Source organism: Hibiscus syriacus, unplaced genomic scaffold (assembly GCF_006381635.1).
Source record: "Hibiscus syriacus cultivar Baekdansim isolate YM2019G1 unplaced genomic scaffold, ASM638163v2 tig00110776_pilon, whole genome shotgun sequence".
Lineage (NCBI taxonomy): Eukaryota > Viridiplantae > Streptophyta > Magnoliopsida > Malvales > Malvaceae > Hibiscus > Hibiscus syriacus.
The window spans coordinates 147,640-167,619 of record NW_024062857.1 but is presented as its reverse complement, the minus strand read 5'-3'; the positions used below and the strand labels follow the sequence as shown (position 1 = coordinate 167,619).

Genomic DNA, 19,980 nt, shown 5'->3' with positions numbered 1-19,980 from the left:
CTCTCAACTTATAAATTAATACAATAATTTCGTCAACGAGTCAATAATTCTGACAATTTCTCATATTTTATTCAGAAGTTCGTGCGATTTTTCGTTATAAGGTAATTTTGTGATAAATTTTTTTATTATATTTATTGTTTATTATGATTATTTGAAAAAATATTATACTAATTATTGTCAGTTAATTTCTGTGTTTGTAAAATTAGAAAGCGGGAATATACGTCGAAATAGTTTTGCGGTACAAGTAATAATATAAAATTATATTATTTAAATTATTTATGTTTATGTGTAAAAATTTTATTCTGTTATATTTTTGTTCATATATTATTTATTTAATTAGCATTGTTTCAGTTGTTTTTTTGCAGATATAATATTGTTGCACTTTTAAACTCAAAGAATGGCGCGACTTTCAGCTATTGTTTATTATGATGGTGAAATTTGAGAAGATGAAACCGACATTGTTTTCGTATCAAATGAGCGTGTTAAAATATCATTGAAGAGAAACATAACTCTTGAGGAGCTGATAACGAAGATTTCGAGGAAGATTCATGTTGGAAGTAGTATAAGAATGTCGTCGTTGCAGTACAGATTTTCAACATCATTGTTGCCATTAACTTATACAGCGTTCGAACTTTTGAACAATGATGATGTTGAAATGATGGTTGAAGCTCAAAGTAATTATTCAGACGCCGATATTGAGATGTATGCAAATTTTATTCAAGTGCGTGTCGTTCGGGGTCAATCATTAAGCTCCCACTATGGGATGACTGAACAAGTTGATCAAGTTGACAGCCCGACGACAGTAATGTGTAATGATTTTAATGCCATAATGGGCAGACATTCATCCGCAACTCCTTACGATATGTACCGAGGTGGGTCGACGAACAATCCGTATGGCAACATCACGTCCAGTTCAAGGGGAAGGCATTCATCTGCAAATCCGTTTGACCTTAATATGGAGATGCAATCAATGCAATCATCTGTGCAGTTTCCATTTGACACGATGGCTTCAAGCTCCAAGGGGAGGCATTCGACTGCGAGTTTTTTCGATATGAATATCGATATGCCTTCCAGTTCAAGGGGAAGGCGTGCAAGTAGTAGGTTCTTCGACCTAAATGTGGAGAGCATGGAGGAACCATCATCTCCGCCAGAAGAACCGCTTCGTTAGCCTGGTGCGGATGGTGCTGAGACTGGACTATTCATTCACCCAGAATCACCGCAATTCAACTCCGATGATGATGATGATGTGGATGAAGTTCCAGTAAATGTTACACAAACTGACCCTCCAACACACATGTATGAAGCTGATTATGGTGCAATGTATGAGCCAGAATTTGCGGATATGCCTCATCTCGGTGACTATGGATATTACTCATCAATAAATAATGGTGAGTTATATTTAGGCATGGAGTTTTCAAGCAAAGAAGAAGCGATGATGGCTATAAAAAATTACAATATTCGTAATTATGTTCAATCGAGAGTCGACAGCTCCACGACATAAAAATATGTATGCTATTGTGCCCGAAGCGAAAACAGATGTAATTGGATGGTTCGCGTATCGAAAAGGAAGAGGAAAAACAACATATGAGAACTAACACTATACAGCGGTCCTCACACATGTTGTGCTGGAGGGGTCAACCAAGATCATCCCAACTTGGACTCTGAAGTGATATGCCAAGCCATCATGCCCATGGTAAAAGCAAGCTCTCATATAGTTGTTGCTGTGTTGATTTCAACTATACAATCGCAGTATGGGTACACTGTCTCCTATAAAAAAGCTTGGTTGGCAAATCAAAATGTCATTGTCAAACTTCATGGCGAATGGGATGCATCTTACAATGAACTTCCAGGCTGGTTTAGGCTGGTGCGAAGGTTGAATCCTGGGATAATTGTGGACTTCAAAACCTCATATGCATACCATAATGATCGAGTTCTCCGCGATCGATGCCAATTCTACCGGGTTTTTTGGACTTACCCACAGTGCATTAATGTTGTCAAATACTACAAGCATGTGGTCCAGATCGACGGGACTTTCTTGTATGGAAAATACAAGCAAGTTTTATTATTGGAAGTTGTCCAATATGGCAATCGCAATATTCTTCCAGTTGATTTTGCTCTTGTCGAAGGAGAAGATATAGATTCTTGGGATTTTTCCTCCGAAATTTACGTGCATGTGTTATCACGAGGGAAAACATCTGTGTCATTTCAGATCGCAGAGCTAGGATCAAAGCAGCAATGGAGTCTTTGGGTCCAATGTGGCAACCACCCTTTGTCCAACATAGGTATTGTCTCCAACACATTGCTACGAACTACTATGAAAGGTACAAGAAGAATTATAAGCGTCAATTAATTGTACGCATGGGTAAGTGAAACTGATGTAGTTTGTTTTCTTTCGATCGTTTTAATTTTGCAAAGAAAGCAAGTTAGTAAGTTGCACATTTTTTGATCAGGTTACGAACTACTTCCTCGAACGTTTGAATCAATGCTTCAAGATTTGCGAGCGAATAACAAGGAAGGATACGATTACATCAGCCTCATCGATAAAGAAATGTGGATGAATGCATATGATGGTGGATATCGATATGGACACATGACGACCAACTTGGCAAAGGCAATCAATTCAACTTTAAAGGGTGCACGTCACTTACCAGTAGCGACTTTGGTAAAGATTACATATTTTCGTTTGGGGGCGCTTTTTGCAAAGCTCGGGGGACAAGCTCAAACCTGGATGCAAGGCAGTCATGTCTATCACCCTAGACTAGTTGCAAATCTACATAAATTTTTTTTGCATCAAATAGAATGTCTGTAACAAGCTTCTCTAGAAGGCATGAAATGTTTTGTGTCACAGAGTTACCGCGACCTCTTCAAGGGATTGAAGTTGTGTCGTTAAGAGTAAATCTAAAGGACAGAACGTGCGACTGTGGGTTTTTTCAAGCTCTTAAGTATCCATGCTCTCATGTGATAGCAGCTTGCTCGCATACACGTCAAGACTATAACCATTTTGTGGATCCCGTATACCTACTATCTGAAGTTTTTAAGGTACACGAATTTGAGTTTCCCCCCATAGGTAATGATAAAGACCTGATGAGGTTCAAGATTGGCTTCCGATTGTACCAAATCCGAGTTTATTGAGGGAGTGTGGTCGTCCAAAATCCAATTGAATTAATTACAATATGGATATTTGAGAAAGATCTAGACAAGACAGAAGATGTGAACATTGTAGAAACCCAGGACACACTAGAAAAACATGTCCACTTATGTTGCCATCAAGTAACAATTGATGAGGAAATGATGTATTTGTTTATCAAATAATTCTTGTACTTTAATTTTCATTTACTTCAAGTTAATGTCATTCAATAATCGCTGATGAAGATTAAAAAACGATACAATAATACTAGATTTGACGTTTGCGTTATATGTGATTATAATAAAAGAGATAATAAGTGACAAACTTAAGAAAGTTATAACAATTTGGTATTTCAAAATAATTTTAAATACAACAAACTTACAATAAGTATTAAATGGAAAATGATAATCAAATTGCAATAACTTATATTAAATGGTAATAAACAAAATTAACTGAAATACATTAAAAAAGTTAAACAAATTTAACAAAATAAAGTAAGTATTAAATGAGAAATAATAAAAAATTACAATTAAAAAGTCCAATAAACTAAATACAAATATAATAAAAAACAAAATCTATCGATGTCTGCGACGCGAATGTGTTCCGTAGGGCGGTGGTTGTCGATCTCGAGGAGGATTTCTTCGTATCACTGGTTGTGACTCCTCGCTGTCATCATCATCACCATCATCGTCGTCGTCATCCTGAGTAGGTACATCAAGTTGATGAGGAGCTGATGACGATGAAGCACCTCCATATAATAAGGACCTTGGAGGTGTATGACTGACTATCCCACCGGCCTGCGAAAACTGGAAAACTCATAAAACCCAGACATCGCTGAGTGTGAAAACTGTACAGGAGATGTCTGTGATGCGGCCATGGGTGATGAGGTTGAACCCGCCAAATATCTAGCATATGAATCTCAAGTTAGATCTGCAAACATAGACCCATAACAGCCTCCAGGAGGGGTCATATGTGACGGTGGCGGCGGTGGGGTCATAAAAGCAGGTGAAGGTGGAGGCGGCATTTGGTAATGGAAAGGCGGTGGCGGCATCATATATGGTTGTGGTATATAAGTCGTTGGATACGGTGGCAGCTGTAAAGGTCCTGCTGGTGCAGCTGGGGATGAACCAGAAGCATCTGCTCTCCGTCCACGAGTCGGGGGACGATGGTGTTGTGTCGGTGAATGTCTCTGTCGCGGAAAGGTCTGCCCTCGTGCATCCTCGGGAAGCATAAACGGTTTCCCGTTACTGTTGAACCACTCGTAATAACCGTCAGCAACCATTAAAAGGTCAAGTAAAATGGGCTCTCTACGGGGAATGCGTCGATGTCGATCCTCCCACAACACAACCCATGCATGATGCCTCACCAGCCAATCTGTATCTGTCTTGCCGTGTCTATCTGTGCTATGCAACTCGTCCATATTGCGAGGTGCTTCCGGAATTGGTTGAAAACACCCAAATTTCCAGAGCACGCAATCAATGGAGTGCCACTCGACGGTCACATAATAGATCAAGGGGACCATCGCCATCCAAACATCTGATGGGCCCCTCAACTCAGGTGGGATCACCGCTCTCACATCATCAGTAGAATATGGAACCCATTCAAACTAAAACAAATATATATAATTTTTATCAAAATAATAATCTAATTATATAACTATAATCTAAAATCGATTTTTAAACATTAAAATTCATACCTGTGTTCCAGCCTTCTGATCGATTAAAACCCTAATTTTTTCTAAATCATCAGGTAGCTCCTGATGATTTTTCCTATCAATAGACCACCTATTCAAGAAAAATAATTTATTATTCACTATATAAAATTATTAATATACAAAATCAGTTTTATAATTACCTCAGGAGTAGCGGAAATATGAATGGGTTTTTGACAACGGGACATAAAAAGTGCAATCGATACCATGCCCAAGGTTGTAGCAGCAGGAGACATCCGCTGATAGCATTACGCTTGTAGTCAATGGCTTAACACATCTCCCTGTACAAGCAAGCCAAAACTGCAGAGCCCCAACTGAGTGACCCGACCAGATGAAAGTCGCCAAGATGTTGCAACCACATACAGTGAACTTGGTTGCGCAATTTGTCCGGCATCAACAACTCTCCTATCAGCTGCAGTATGCATGCTCGTGCATACTATTTAACTTCATCGTCAGATGCGTCCTCGCTCAACTCCCAAAAATTGGCAACTAACCAATTTAACGGTATCCGTCCACTGTTAAAATTTTCTTGGACACGTCCTAGACTAACCTGGCACAAAGTAGTCCAAGAACCAGAAGTTATCCCTGATATCACACCTCCATCCACCGGAAGCCCCAGGTGCATAGAAACATTCTCAAGCGTGATCGTGCACTCTCCGCACGGAAGATGAAATGCGTGGGTCTCCGACCTCCACCGCTCTACTAAGGCAGAAATAAGGTCTGGTTCTATCTTACGGTGACCCTGATATCTACTTAGGTGACCGAATTCAGCCTCTACTAAATACATCATTACACGAGTAGGTATAACTAACTTAAGGTTCCTAATAAAAGGATCTAATATACGATCTCTCTCCTAAAATATAAATAATTACACAAATTAATTTTTAAACTAATAATCATGCATTAAATAAATTAATTAATTAAATTAAAACGTTAAAATGTTACCGTATCAGCAAAGTGTCGAGATATATGATTTTCATCCAACCAAAGTAGACCACCTTTCATTTTATATCTGCAAAAAAAATTAATTAAATAAAATATTAAATAATTAAATAAATTAAATAAATTAAATAAATTACTAAATATAATAAAATATACCTTAATAAGAGAATATAAGAGTATTTGAGAGAAGTTTAGAGGATTTGGTGTGATGAAAGTGATTGAGAATGGGATATTTATAGGGAGGGATGGTGGGTGTGAACGGGTGGGGGTAATTTGGTAATTAAGGGTATAGCGCGCCGTAGGGGCCACGCCTTTCTGACGCGTATCAGAATCACAGGTAAGGCATAGCCCCTGCGCAGCGCTATACCCTAAATTACCAACCTACCCCGCGTCATACACACGTGTATCCATGTCAGCATAAGGCGCGTCGCAGGGGACGCGCCTTATCCCACGTGGCGTCAAATCAGCGTATAACGCGCTGCAGGGGGTGCACCTTACTGCAAAGGGTGTTAGATCGGGAAATATAGTTTGACTGGTGTTAGATCGGTAAATATACCGGTCACCGGTGATTTTTTTGGAAAGACGCCACTTTTCTATCTCAAAATTTATATCTCAAAATGAAATGTTAATATCAAAATAATTCTAAAAAAATAAAAACCAAAATGATAATTTAATTAAACAACAGTTAGAGATTTTATGTATTTGGTCTTTAATCTAAATATCAATAAATTTTAGTTTATATTCTTAAATTTAAAATTTATGATTATAAAAAATAAAAATTATTAAAAAAAATTAAATAGATAAAAATTATTAAGTTTTAAAATATTTTAAAAATAAAAATAATTATATGAAAAACACGATTGTCTGACATGATAATATTACATATCTTCTTATTTTAAAAAACATATTTAACTTTTTTTGAATAGTTTGTAGTGATTATATAGAAGTATTTATTCATAATATTTCTTAGTTAATGACAATATATATACCTTATAAATACAGCTATTCGAACTTAAAATTATTAAAAAAAAATAACAATTTCTTTTATTATCTAAAGTGATTTATGGGTTCAAAATCATACTTAATTTTAGTATCAATTTTACTGAGCAAAAACTCATTAATGAACTTAATTTGCTTCTTTTATATCCTTTTTGTTTTCTCCAACCTCAATGTCATATTTTAGTATCAATAAAGTTTTATTTATTTAATTAAGATTGCTAAGAATTGAATTTTAGTTATTGAAATAAAATACTCAGCATTTTATTAGTAGTTCACAGTTGGTTATGATTATTTTTTTAATTTTTTTTGAGTTTTTGAATATGATATTAGCAAGAGTTTGTTACATGGGTATTTATCCAAAAATCTTTTAAAGAAATGGTAGTCGCTAATTAGGTTACAGGGTTGACTCTTCAATGATAAAACGGATAAACTACATATTTAGTACCTCAACTATTATTTTTGCTATATTTTATTCACTTAACTATATGTTTAAAAGGATGCCTAACATTATGTTTTGATCACCAACAGTCAAAGAATTAATAGAATTGTTGACGTGGTATTTTTTATTTTGCAATGATAATGTGATATTATCTTATGGACCTATGGTGACATGTCAGTATCATCATTATTTTTAATGGCGGATGATTAAAATAAAACCAAAACTAAATGTTAAATATGATTTAAAAAATAAATTGAAAATGAAACAAAAAATTCTAGGAACTATATTCGCAGCTTGATAATAGCATTTCTGTTAGTAAAGTATCCTGCATGTGCTCTAAGCATAGTAATATTAATTGACTTTATATAATTTAACCATACTTGCAATCACATTCATGAATCTAGAAATTTTGATTATATTTATTTATTGTTTATTTTATTAAATATAATTATTTGAATTTACTTATATGTTTTAAATTCGGTTGGTTAAACAACTAACTGGATAACGGAAATTGATATAAGTTTATTAATATAAAATGTTCTAACTTCCATCAAATATATATAAAATAATAATAATTTATTTGTTTAAATATATAATCATAATAATTGAACATTCAGGTCATCAACGATTCAAAAACTGGATATGGTTGAACATTTTATATTAACCGATCTTATATAATTTAAATCAAAGCATATGTAGTTGATTAGACTGCCAACCTCATATTTAATATTTTTTTTAAAAATGGAATCTTTGCAAGAATTTGTAATAAGTATATCATTTTCACACACAAAAATAATAAAATATAATTTCATGCCGCTGCTACTGCTATTGTATGAGGAGACAAATCTAAGTGTGTTTATGTATATATATATCCAAATGTAATTTGGCAACCTCTTCTCCATATGTTTTTGCTTAATTTCTCTTAAAATTTTATCAAATCAATTCATTTTGTATGAATTTATCGAAAAAATAATTACTAGAAGATACGTTTGAAGATGCACGTCTCTTTCCTAAATGGTAATATCCTTAAAGGCGATTTGCATTCAAATGTGGCAATTTTTGCATTAACATCTTGTTTGAGGCTACAATGTTCTTTTGTATATATTCTTGCAGTATACGGACGGTTATTTTACATTTAAATAAGAGTGTATCATATAAGATAAAAACGTCTCTTATAAGATGCGTTTGAAAAAATATCTCTTATCAGCGGCAAGAATCTTTACTCTTCACTAAACAAATAAGTATCATTTCAAAAATTAATAAAAAAGAATAAATGCTATCCAATGATTAATTTTTTATATATTTAGGCAAAAATGCCCGATTAATGTGTTTTTAACTCTTATTTTCCAACATCAAAATGTCTAATCAAAGGCACCTCATTTAAGGGATTTGAATATAAGGGAATCGCATATTCGCATATGTATTGTTAAAGCAAATTTCGTCAAGCTGACCAAATTCTTGCCTTCTTAAAACATAATTAAGGAAAACTGTGAATGGAATCCAAAAAAATACACCTAATTGTTAGGTGTTAGAGTCAACTAGGTGACTGTAGCACCATTCACTTGCTCTCGCAATGCTACACAAAATTATTAGGACACATTAACCAATACACAACAAACATTCTATTTTAGACATCGCTTCCCTCTCCCAAAACAAATAACAATATGCATTCTAATCTCAAATTTACACCGGCGGTTATTTTTAAAAAAAATTTGGGAAAAAAAGAAAGAAATTAAGAAAGTAGACTACGATTATCAATAGACGAGTCATAGAAGGTATGAACACCCAGAGAGTGATTTCATGCCAACCTAACCATGTGTGATATCATCGACGAGTTATCATTCGATCTCAAATCACGACCGATCACAAAAAAAAAACCTTTTTACCGTCGGTTTCCACAATTAACCGTTCACAATTCCAAACTAAATGCAATAAATAACCCTTGAAAGATTCTCTACAACTCATAAGAATCATTTGAAAAGTGCTGTCTACATACTTTAAAGGTCGAAAAAATAAAATCTCAACATCAACACTCATAAGAGATAAAACTACATAAGAGCGTGAGGAGCACTGAAATTTTAGTTTTTTAAAGTAAAAATGTTTTAGGTTCACGTGTCCATTTTTTGGGGATGAGGCTAAACTTAGTGTATGATGTTGTACAAATTCTTATAACGTTGTTCTACTGAAAAATACTGTTTTATGTGATGGAATTTATCCTCGGAAAAACTAAGGTTGAAAAATGAGTGAGAGATGGATGAGCCGAGAATTAGTGTGAAAATGCAGTTGATTCCTTTCTACATCAAATAACATTAATGAAGGTTTCTTTCAAGAAGTTGCAGATTTTAAATGAGAAGGCATGCATGATAGCTTTTCCAATAACTTGGGTTTAGTTTTAAAAATTAAACGTAAGAGTTAATCAACAAAATTAATTATGTAAATGGCGTTTTCCAATCACAAGTGTGGAAGCAATAAGATTCTTTCAAGGCAACCCCCAATAGATTATAGATTAAACAATAGTTTTTTTTTAACTATCATATCTAAATCTGATTATTTCATATCAGGTTTTATAGAGACTCGTTATGGAGTGATCCTTTCAACTTGGACTTCTCCCTTCATAAGTATTAAGATTTGAATTCATGATCTTACTTAAGTGATCTAGTAGCCCATTTCACTAAACCAACTACTTGTTGGTATTCTTTTTAGGCTTAATATAAATATTTATATTCAAATTATACATTTTATCTATTTAGGTGCTTAAACTTTTTTTCGGCCAATCTAGGTGTTTAACGTTATAAATGTTGTCATTTTAAGTGTTCAATCTTAATGGCCATTAAAAATTATATTTTTAAGTTTTTTATTTTAAATAATTTCTTTAAAATTATCATAACGTGACACATGTCACTTAACATAAATTTTTTAACAACGTTATAGCTAGGGGTGTAAACGAGCCGAGTCGAGCACGAGCATTGCTGAGCTCGACTCGACTCGAAAACTCTGAAATGGAGCTCGACTCGAAAACTCACGAGCTTAAAATTTTCAAGCTGGGCTCGAACTCGAAATCCTGAACTGAAGCTCGTGAGCAGCTCGAAAAGCCTCGAAATAAAAAAAAATTCTTAAACTTAACTCGATTAAAGCCTCAAACTCAAACTCTAACATGAACCTTAAATACATGAAATCTTACTGTATTTAAAAAATAATAATACATAAATATTAATATTATTAATAATTTTTTTTTAAAAAATAAAAACTTAATATATTATATTTTCGAGCTGCTCACAAGTTTTTCGAGTCGAATATGGAGTAGCTCGTTTCGGCTCGTTAAGAATTTGAGTCGAGCTCGAGCTTGAGTTGACTCCATTCGATCCGAGTATTTATCGATCCTTGATCAATTCGATCTCGGGTAACTCGCGATCTGTGTCATCTCATTTACAACCTTAGTTATAGCTAGGACACTTAAAATAATAATATTCATAATATTAGGTATCTAAATTGATAAAAAAATAATTTAGAGACTTAAATTTGAAAAACATTATAATTTAGACATTTACTTTTACGTTATTAAATCTATAAGCAAATGATAAGAGGCGAAGTATTCCGATATGAATCATGATGGTTAAGTAAGGGTGCGTTTGGTTAACGGAATGTAAGCTTACCAGTGGGAATAAAAGATTACCAGGGAATAGGATTACTGGGAATGTTACATTACTGTGTTTGGTTGGTTTGGCAGGAATGTAAGATTACAGTGTTTGGTTGAAGGAATAAAATATTACTGGAATGTATATTTTACCAAATTGTCCTTGTTCTATATTTTTAACAAGTGAAATTCTAAATATTTAAATAAAAATTATTTATATAAAACTTTTTATCTGTTGATAATATATTACTTGAATATTTAAATATATCATGTATTATTTTAATTTTAATTAATATTAAATTTTATATAATTTATGTAAAAATATATTAAAATTTTACATCAACATTTAACTATATGTGTCGGTCTGTTCAATTCATAGTATTCAAAAGACAAAGGCTTTATTTTTGGAAGTCTACCAAAAGATGATATATTGCTACTGTTGAAGAAATTGTCTTTCAAATGAAGTACTTCCAAATTCGTCAATCTTAGTTCTGGCACATTATTACCGAGTACAGTTGTTTAAATATATTGTTTCACGTTACATCTAATTATAAACCAGTATTAAACAAAAATATTTCATATTTGAAAATTTATAGATCAATTAAATTTTTATTTGAAAAAATACAATTAATTAATCATTTTAATTGTTATTATATAACCTAAAGGCCCTGTTTGATTGGTTAAAAATATTATTTTACTTAAAAATTATTTAAAGCTAATAATTTACTTTTTCTTTCTCTAGCTGTGGATTATCCTTATTAGATAACCTAAAATATTTGCTTTGATTGGTATGATCGCTATTATAATAATAAAAAACATATTTATAAGCATAATTACTAAAAATAATTGTGTTCCAGTAATCTCTTTCTCAACAATAAACTAAGGACTAATCAGAACTAATTTATTATCTTTGACAACAATAAAATTAAATCACCGGTATAATAAGTGACAAAACTTATTATTTCACCAGTATAAAATTAAATCTCCAGTATAAAATTAAATCACCAATGTCAAATAATTATTGCAATTTGGCCAAGATAGAAAGCATATGAGGGTAACAAAGTGATACTATTGCAAATGAATATACAAAATGAGAAAAGAATTGTGGGCTCAAATACAGCAGCATCCTAATTAACAGAAATAACAGATCAAGCAAATATGAGTTTCCAGTTGATTTGAATTACATAACAAAGAGAAACAAAAGCTTTCAAACTTTATTGATTAAAGAATATTATAATATAGCCGACTCTCTAGATGTTATCGTTCATTTTGACCAACAGAAAGTGATGAACAATGTATCAGATGCCACAATAATAGCTTAGCAATCACATTACTTGAAATTTCATGAATAAACATGACCAAAACAGTGAATTTCAATGAGAAAACAACTTGGTTTTCATGGATCCACTTGTACATGCTCCGATGAGACTGAAACTTGATATTCAGATCAATGTGTGCAGAATACGAGATTCGCAGGTGACAAGAAGTAACATGATCTGGAAGCAAGTACCTAAACAACATCATAAAAAGAACATTAACATGCAACCAATATTTTTTACAATTCTCAAACCATACATTTATAATCAATATGAAGAGAATTAGATGACGCTAGAGAAATGAGAAAAATGAATGTGTTGGTGTGGAATGAGGAAGAAGATGCAAGGAAGAAGTACATGCCTGGGAATACTTCTACCATCCAAGGCATTCCTCGCTGAAGAAGCAGTTTCAGTATCAGTGAATTGGATTAATGCCTGCCAACAATTGTAATAAATATGAACATCATATTGAAAAAAATGAAATCACCACAGATCCAAAAATCTAAATGCACTTTTTCCATCTCACCTGGAATCCCGCAGCCTTTTCAAATGTAGCAATTTTGTGAACAAAACCAAATGCAGAAAATACCTGGAACAAAATTAAATCAGAAACAGGTACATATCACAAATACAAATAAGAAAAAAACATTAGAAACAGTCACAAAGATGGGTATAATGTAAAAGTCTTTGTTAACAAATCCAAATGGACAAGAAATAAGTGCAGAATGACACCTGTGCATACATGGCTCAAGATAGACCTTAGAAAGAAGTATGACGTACATGATAATATTTCCAAACTATCTCCAACAAAGGAATATAAATAAGGGGCATAACCATCTGTGATTCAACTGATTTCGATAAAAAAAACTGCCATCTCCAACAAAGGTAACAGTTTAACTCATTTCAAATCTATAAGAAACGGTCTTGTGCTCTCCTATTAAAAAGCATATTCCTTAAAATACAGGATTTAAGAAAATTAAGAATCTATCATCAGTCGTAGAAGAAATAACACACGAAAATAGAAGTGATACTTCATACATGGCAGTTCACAAGATTTTGACGAACTAAATTAGGCCACTTCTAGAGTCTAGACATAGAAATTCAAGATGTCTCCATTTAGTCATACAAATATGCTCCTTCCTTAATCTAGAGCACCTGAAGCAAAAAGAGGCTTTAAAAATTCTAGAGAGCCAATTCTTAAAGCAGAAATAGAATAGAGAATCTGTAACAATTGAAGGCATTTAGTTGAGAAATGCATGCCAGTAATAAGCACTTACCAAGTGAATCGTCTCAATGGTCACATCATTAGCTTCCACACCTTCAATGGTAACTAGCAAAACATTTCCTGGGGTATCTTCAGGACTCTTGTTGTTGACAATTTCATGTCTGTTTGAATATTGAATATATACATTTTTTCCACGAACATGTGCTGGCTCTATTGATGAAGCATAATATGAAACCATCGAAATAGCCTGATTTAAGTCTACCTGAAAATAAAAGTAACATAATTAACATAAAAACTAACTAATCAACCTGCAAATATTCTCTAAATTTCACTGCATGAAATTAACCCATCGATATTCAACCTAGAAGAAGAAGAATAGAACCCAAATGATAAGTTAACCCCAGACAAATCAAAATAAACCATCATCCAAGAAAATTCAAAATCCAACCCGATTAGCGGTGAAGTAACACATCAATGTTTACACATTCTTTTCTTGAAGATTCTAATATGATTACAAGGCTGTATATGTGTCTGATTTCAAATAAGAATAAACTCACACACAACTGCTGACAAAACTGCTCTAACTCAGGTCACATAATAACATTTCTTTTACACTTTCAAATGTGAAAAGCATCAGTTCCCCCATCCCAATTCACCACCAAATTAAAAATAATAATAATAACACTTTGCAATTATGCAATTAACCATCAAATTTACACATCAAAACATTAAAAAATCAGCTAAAAAATAAACGTATGCAAAGAAAACAAATCTCACAAAAAGAACTCATACTTCGACAAATTGAAGGAACACATTGAAATTTACACTAGAAAATCAAATTCCCAAAAGAGTAGACAATCAACAATTGATTGCCCTACATAACACAAATTGAACATTATTTTTCGCTAACACAAAGCAATCCATAAACTATAAACAAAGAACTTCAAAAAAAATGGAAGGATTTAGAAGCTTACAAATTCAACAAAAGCTTGGTTCCGATTGGCGCCGACATTGCACTTAGTGTTAACGATCTTCCCAAAGGGTTTACAGAGCTTGACGAGTTCCTCTTCCAAACACTCCCATGGGTATAACGGAATTTCGACCAAAAACCAAAACTCGATCACGAAGCCCGAAGACTTTGTCCATTTGCTTTGAAGAGGAAATTCGAAGAGGAACCCTATGGAAGTGAGCGTTGAGAAAATCAATGGAGAGATGAGAAAAGACTTTGTCCATTTGTTTTGAAGCCTCACACCAAGAAGCACAAAAGTGAAGGTTAAGCGGTGCACCACTCTGGGTTCTTTTTTTGTGTTCTTTCATAACCAAGAAATATGTAAAAACTAAAATATGAACATCAAAAGCAAATATCTAAGCTAAATCGAAGAAGAAGAATAAGATTTTAGCGGAACGAAAGGGGGGGAGAAGGCTATTTTAGACAACGGGGACGGGAATGAGTAAATACCTAAGGGAGATGAGGGATAGACATTCCCGGGAATGCAGTAAAAAAATTTCCTGTTGGTATTAATTTTTCCCGGCACTTGGTAATACAACCTATCCAAACATAGATATATTCATCTAGGAAAACAATATTCCTCTCAGGAAATAAATATACCCTAAACTAAACAGACCTAAAGGGTATAAAATAAAATAATTAAAAAAAGAAAAAAATGGAAAGTTGATTGATTAAGGTGATAACATGCTGACAACATTTGTTTGATTTTGCCCGACACGTCTCTGTTTCTTATACGCATAAAATAATAAAAAGAAAGGTAAACTATACCAATGACTACCTAATTATTGTCTCTTTTTATTTTGATCATTATTTTTAAAATTTTATCAATTAAGTCATCTAATTATTTAAATACATTCAATCAAACCACCAACCATTAATATTTAACGGAAGAGATAACATCACAATTAGCCAAAATAGTACAATTACACATTCAATCAAACCGCTCTCCTTCTTTCATTCTCCAACATGTTATCACAAACTAAAAAATTTATCATACAAAGTAGGATAGCGCCTAAGGGACACATGAATTTTTTGGTATTGTGGATTTTATGAATTACAAAACGTGACCATTTTTCTATCCCTATTGATTAGTTTTAGTGCAGTTAGATCCTTTAGAAAGCTAGAAATGATTATATGAGTTAGTAATGGAAGAATACAGATCTTATTAAAATAAATTAAATTAAATTTTTATAGTCAACTATTAAATTTAAAATCAATGATTAACGATCAGGGAACAACAATGAATGAATTAGGTGGATTAACGGGTTAATTCAAGCCGATAAGTAAAATCGGGTTTGATTATAGATTAGGTTAAAAGTTTTGGGTGAGAGAAGGCTTGAGACATGATTGAGAATATTGCTATAAGCCTTTGATGCAGGCATAGGTGTGGCCATCATAAGGTTTAGGCATCGACCCAGACTGATCTAGAGATAGTAGGCCTAACATGGCATGCAGGTCTTGGTCTAGGCCAGACGAGTTGGTGCATTTGGAACCCGAAAAGTAAAAAAAGGAAAAAGAGTTTTTAAGAAGAAAATTGGTATATATACCCCCCAAAATATTGGGTTAATTGTCTGGTAAATCATTACATTTTATTATATTTTATAAAATAATCCCAAAAGTTTTACTCTCATTCATAATAGTCCAAAGAATCCTCAAAATCTTCCAATTAAGTTTTGATTTATTCACTTTAATCCTTAAATTTTAGTTTTAAATCAATTAAGTCCCCAAAATTAAATTTTGACCCCATATTGATGACATGAATAATTCAAAGAAAGTTCTAACTTTTGATTCGGTATGTAACATCGTTCTTGCAAAGAATTCTATAACCAACTTATCTGACTGCTTGTGTAAAGTATAAAATTTAGTTCGATAGTATTGACATTCGTAGGGTAGAGAATGAGCCCAAAAAGGGCCGAAAGACGATTAGTATTGACATTCGTATAATCATCTTTCAAAAGAAAACTTAATTAGGCAGTAATCTTGTCTATATCCATTATTGGTATTCATGATTCCTTCCATAAAGCTGAATTTTTTTAGACCAAATTACTAAATCTAATTTTCCGCCCGAGCAATTTCGCTACAACAGGTTTCTCCATACTCTTTTGAAGTTGGATCATTTGTAGGATTTATTTCATATATTATAGATAATGTTTTAGTTTGAACCATATTATGAAGCGATCTTTTTAATCCAGTTTGTTTCATTCGCAATCTTTAAAATTCAAATCCCTAACTTAATTTAAGGATTTTGGTCTTATTCCACTATGACCAGTTATCGTTCGTACCTTATTAACCTTTTAATAAAAAATTTGAGAGATAAGTGTGGTTTAATAGAACTTGTACAAATAAATAATACTATTATTGTTTTAGTGAATATGTTTATTTCATACTCAATTGCTATTTCTAAAATAGGTTTAGGCGCAAACTTTGACTAAGGACATGCAAACAATGCAATAACCTTCAGTAAAATGTTTCCCCCAACCAAATGGACCCTAATTATTAAAGCAAAACAAAATGAATAGTATATGAGAAAACTGAAAACATAGTATTAATTATTTTCTTTAACGAGTTCCGTATGAAATATTCAATCAAAAGTTTCTTGTTAACGTTGACTTCCACATACGATCATTATTTATTTTTAACAACTCCTACCTAGGCAAAGGAGAAAAGTTAATGAGTATTCAACCTTTTAATCACGAAGAAAATATGTATCAACCGATAACTTTTAATCATTTGTTTTAAAGATTAATGATAGTATTTGTTTATTTTCTTTTCATGAATAATAGAAGAATTATTTATTCTTTTAGATATAAGTATTAAAATTATATATATTAAATATGAAATGTAGTATATAAATTTTAATTTAATATAATTATATATTTATAATTTTGATCTGATTAGTTTTTGTTGATCATTACAATTATTATAAATGTAATATCATTTTACGTTCATTATATAAATGAATTTTTTTTTAAATCTATATTATTAAATTAAAATCAGATTATATATGTATCATAATTGATCAATAAACTTGCATGCAGAAGCTGCATCATCACTGCTCTCTCTGACTTGGCAACGAGACAACTTCAAACATCCATTTCCCCACTAAATAATCGCTTTGTAAGTAGCCAAAGTTTACTCGTTTTCTTCTGCATTAAATTTCTCTTTTAATATTCATCGACTTGCTGTCTTTATATACCACTTGTCTTCTTCTTACTCTTCATCCCCTTATTCATCTTTATTCTCATATTCTTATTCAAAATTTAGTATGAATTCATCTGATTGGGATTTATCTAAGAGTGGATCACTTAAGAAAGAACTTCAAGGCCCTCGCCCCACGCCTTTGAAGGTCCGTAAGATTCGCACAAGATCAGGAAACCACCGTTGGCACCGCAACCATCGCAGCAACAACCACCGTCACAAATACGACCACCGGTAATCATCTACACCGTATCGCCAAAAGTGATCCACACAAGCCCTAGCGAGTTCATGAACCTAGTTCAACGCCTTACGGGCACGACATCACTATCCAGTGATCAAACCAGCACTGTAATCTCTCCAGCAGCAAGATTCGCTGCAATAGAGAAGACAAAATCCCCAGAAGGAAGAATAAAGCAACAAATTAACGAAGAAAACTTAGAGCTTGTACAAGGCATAGAGATGATAGAGATGAATCCTGGGGTTGAAAGAGCAAATTGGTTTCCAGGAATATTATCTCCAGAGCCAAGTTCACTGCATCCAATATCACCGACCTTCTTCTCACCGCCGTCTGATCCAAACTCAATCGGTTTCTTCAATGATTTGAGTAGGTTCATGCATAGTCCTTCAAGCTTTAATATTCCACCAAATTATTTGATTCCATCTCCTACTACTCCATCCATAGACCTTTTCAACAATTTGTTCAACCTTTAGGAATTGGAATTCTTTTCAGTTTGATTTACATGAATTTGTAAACACCAGAGGAGATGTTCGTATGTGGACTGCAATTTGCTGCAACTTGAACTGATGATGATGGTGGAGTATTAAAGTGGAAATTTAATTAATGTTGTTTTGGTAGGTTAGCAAGTTGGATACTACTAAAATAGCCCTTTTTTTTCTTTCCAAAATTTAATTTAGTGGGCCATCTGATGGCAGCTTGTGATTTATTTATTATTTGTTGTCTTTTATTATTAATTTATTTTGCTGCTTCAAAAATTACTTTGAAATCAAAGAAAAATATGTAATTAAAATTATAAACAAACATTGTACATTGGCACATGATGTAATTAAGGGACTAGTAAAAGCAAATTTGTTATTTTATTACCCAATTAATTAGGTATTTTATTTACAAATTATAGAAATTAGTATTTGAATTATCGTGTTGTTTCGATATTATTATTGTCGGTAATATATATATTTTGAACATGATAGTGATTGAAAATATAATTTGAAAGTTAAAATAAATTGTTGCGGAAAGTTAAGAAAAATATTCAATTTGAGAAAACTTTTGCTTTGTCTTAGAACGTGTGATAGGTCCTGTTGGTAAGACCTCCGAATCAACTTCCTTTGCTGGCATAGATATGCTCACATCAATACTCATCTAATTCATTTATATAATGCCATGAACTAAAACTAAGGCATATCAACCATGATCAATCATAACAAGGACATATATCTACATATAATGCAATTGATTTATTCCTATATGGATTCATATGCATTATCCAATATCTTATTTCACATTCTTACCCATCATGATCAAATTATCATATGTAACCACTTACCATTTCCATACTTCAAACATCAAAACACATAACAAGCATGATCGCACTTACAAAGTTATATAAACTATTTTACTTATACAACATAATTCAAAATTTCAATACATCATGTCTACATGGAATTTCAACCTAGAGGCATATAAAAGTTCTTCAAGCAAAGATGGCATGCATGTATTATCAAATAACATGCTTTACATTCTATAGTTCAGTCGTAAAAATGTGTCACCAGAGGGGACATTAGCTATATATGAATATTTAAAATTTTGTCTCATCACTAAATAACGTACAATAGTCTCCAAGACTGAAATGTAAATATACAACATCCCTTAGTCTTACCAAAGATTGAAATTTATTAAAAAAAATCAGTGCACAAGTGCTATGGACCTACTCTATGATATGTCAATTATATCAAATATTCGACTAATTGATCATGGACTTGATTTATAAAAGACCAAATCATATTTATTAACCAATTTATAATTTTATTTAAAGGACCTAATCTCTCATTCCGTTAAATTGATAAAAGATTAATTCTGATTCTCAAATTTTAAGTACTAATTTTCAACGTTTTTCTTAAAAATCATTTCATTAAGATTAATTTAGATAAAATATTTTTATCTAATAATTATTTATTAATTCTATTCATCGTAAATTAAATTTATAGCGAGTAGTTAACGTTGACTCACGACTTACTGTACGGCCACTAATGTTAAATATATTATCTAAAATCTAAAATAAATTTTTATCAAACAAGTTAAATATGGATACTAAATTAATATTTAAGTAAATATATGGATCATGTGCTTCAAAGTTTAAATACA

The 19,980-nt window shown here is 32.4% G+C and overlaps 1 protein-coding gene and 1 pseudogene across 1 annotated transcript; one reads left to right on the top strand and one right to left on the bottom strand.

Moving 5' to 3' along the window:
• Window positions 1-12,109: 12,109 nt before the first annotated feature.
• On the bottom strand, window positions 12,110-15,370 carry LOC120139832 (polypyrimidine tract-binding protein homolog 1-like). Its single transcript, XM_039154955.1, has 6 exons — window positions 15,344-15,370; window positions 14,368-14,703; window positions 13,446-13,655; window positions 12,695-12,757; window positions 12,530-12,603; window positions 12,110-12,362 (listed from the first exon to the last, which is right to left on the bottom strand). Exons 1-6 carry the CDS (start codon window positions 15,368-15,370, stop codon window positions 12,110-12,112), a joined length of 963 nt encoding a protein of 320 aa, XP_039010886.1.
• Window positions 15,371-17,607: 2,237 nt separating this feature from the next.
• Window positions 17,608-18,444, top strand: LOC120139812 (annotated as a pseudogene).
• Window positions 18,445-19,980: the final 1,536 nt, after the last annotated feature.

Excerpts from the sequence above, each read along its gene's own strand:
- LOC120139832 (XM_039154955.1), bottom strand. The coding sequence starts at position 15,370 with ATGTTGGAGAATGAAAGAAGGAGAGCG. Across the intron at positions 12,604-12,694 it reads AAAAGGCTGCGGGATTCCAG|GCATTAATCCAATTCACTGA; the intron begins GTGAGATGGAAA and ends AATTGTTGGCAG. Across the intron at positions 12,363-12,529 it reads GATGGTAGAAGTATTCCCAG|GTACTTGCTTCCAGATCATG; the intron begins GCATGTACTTCT and ends GATGTTGTTTAG.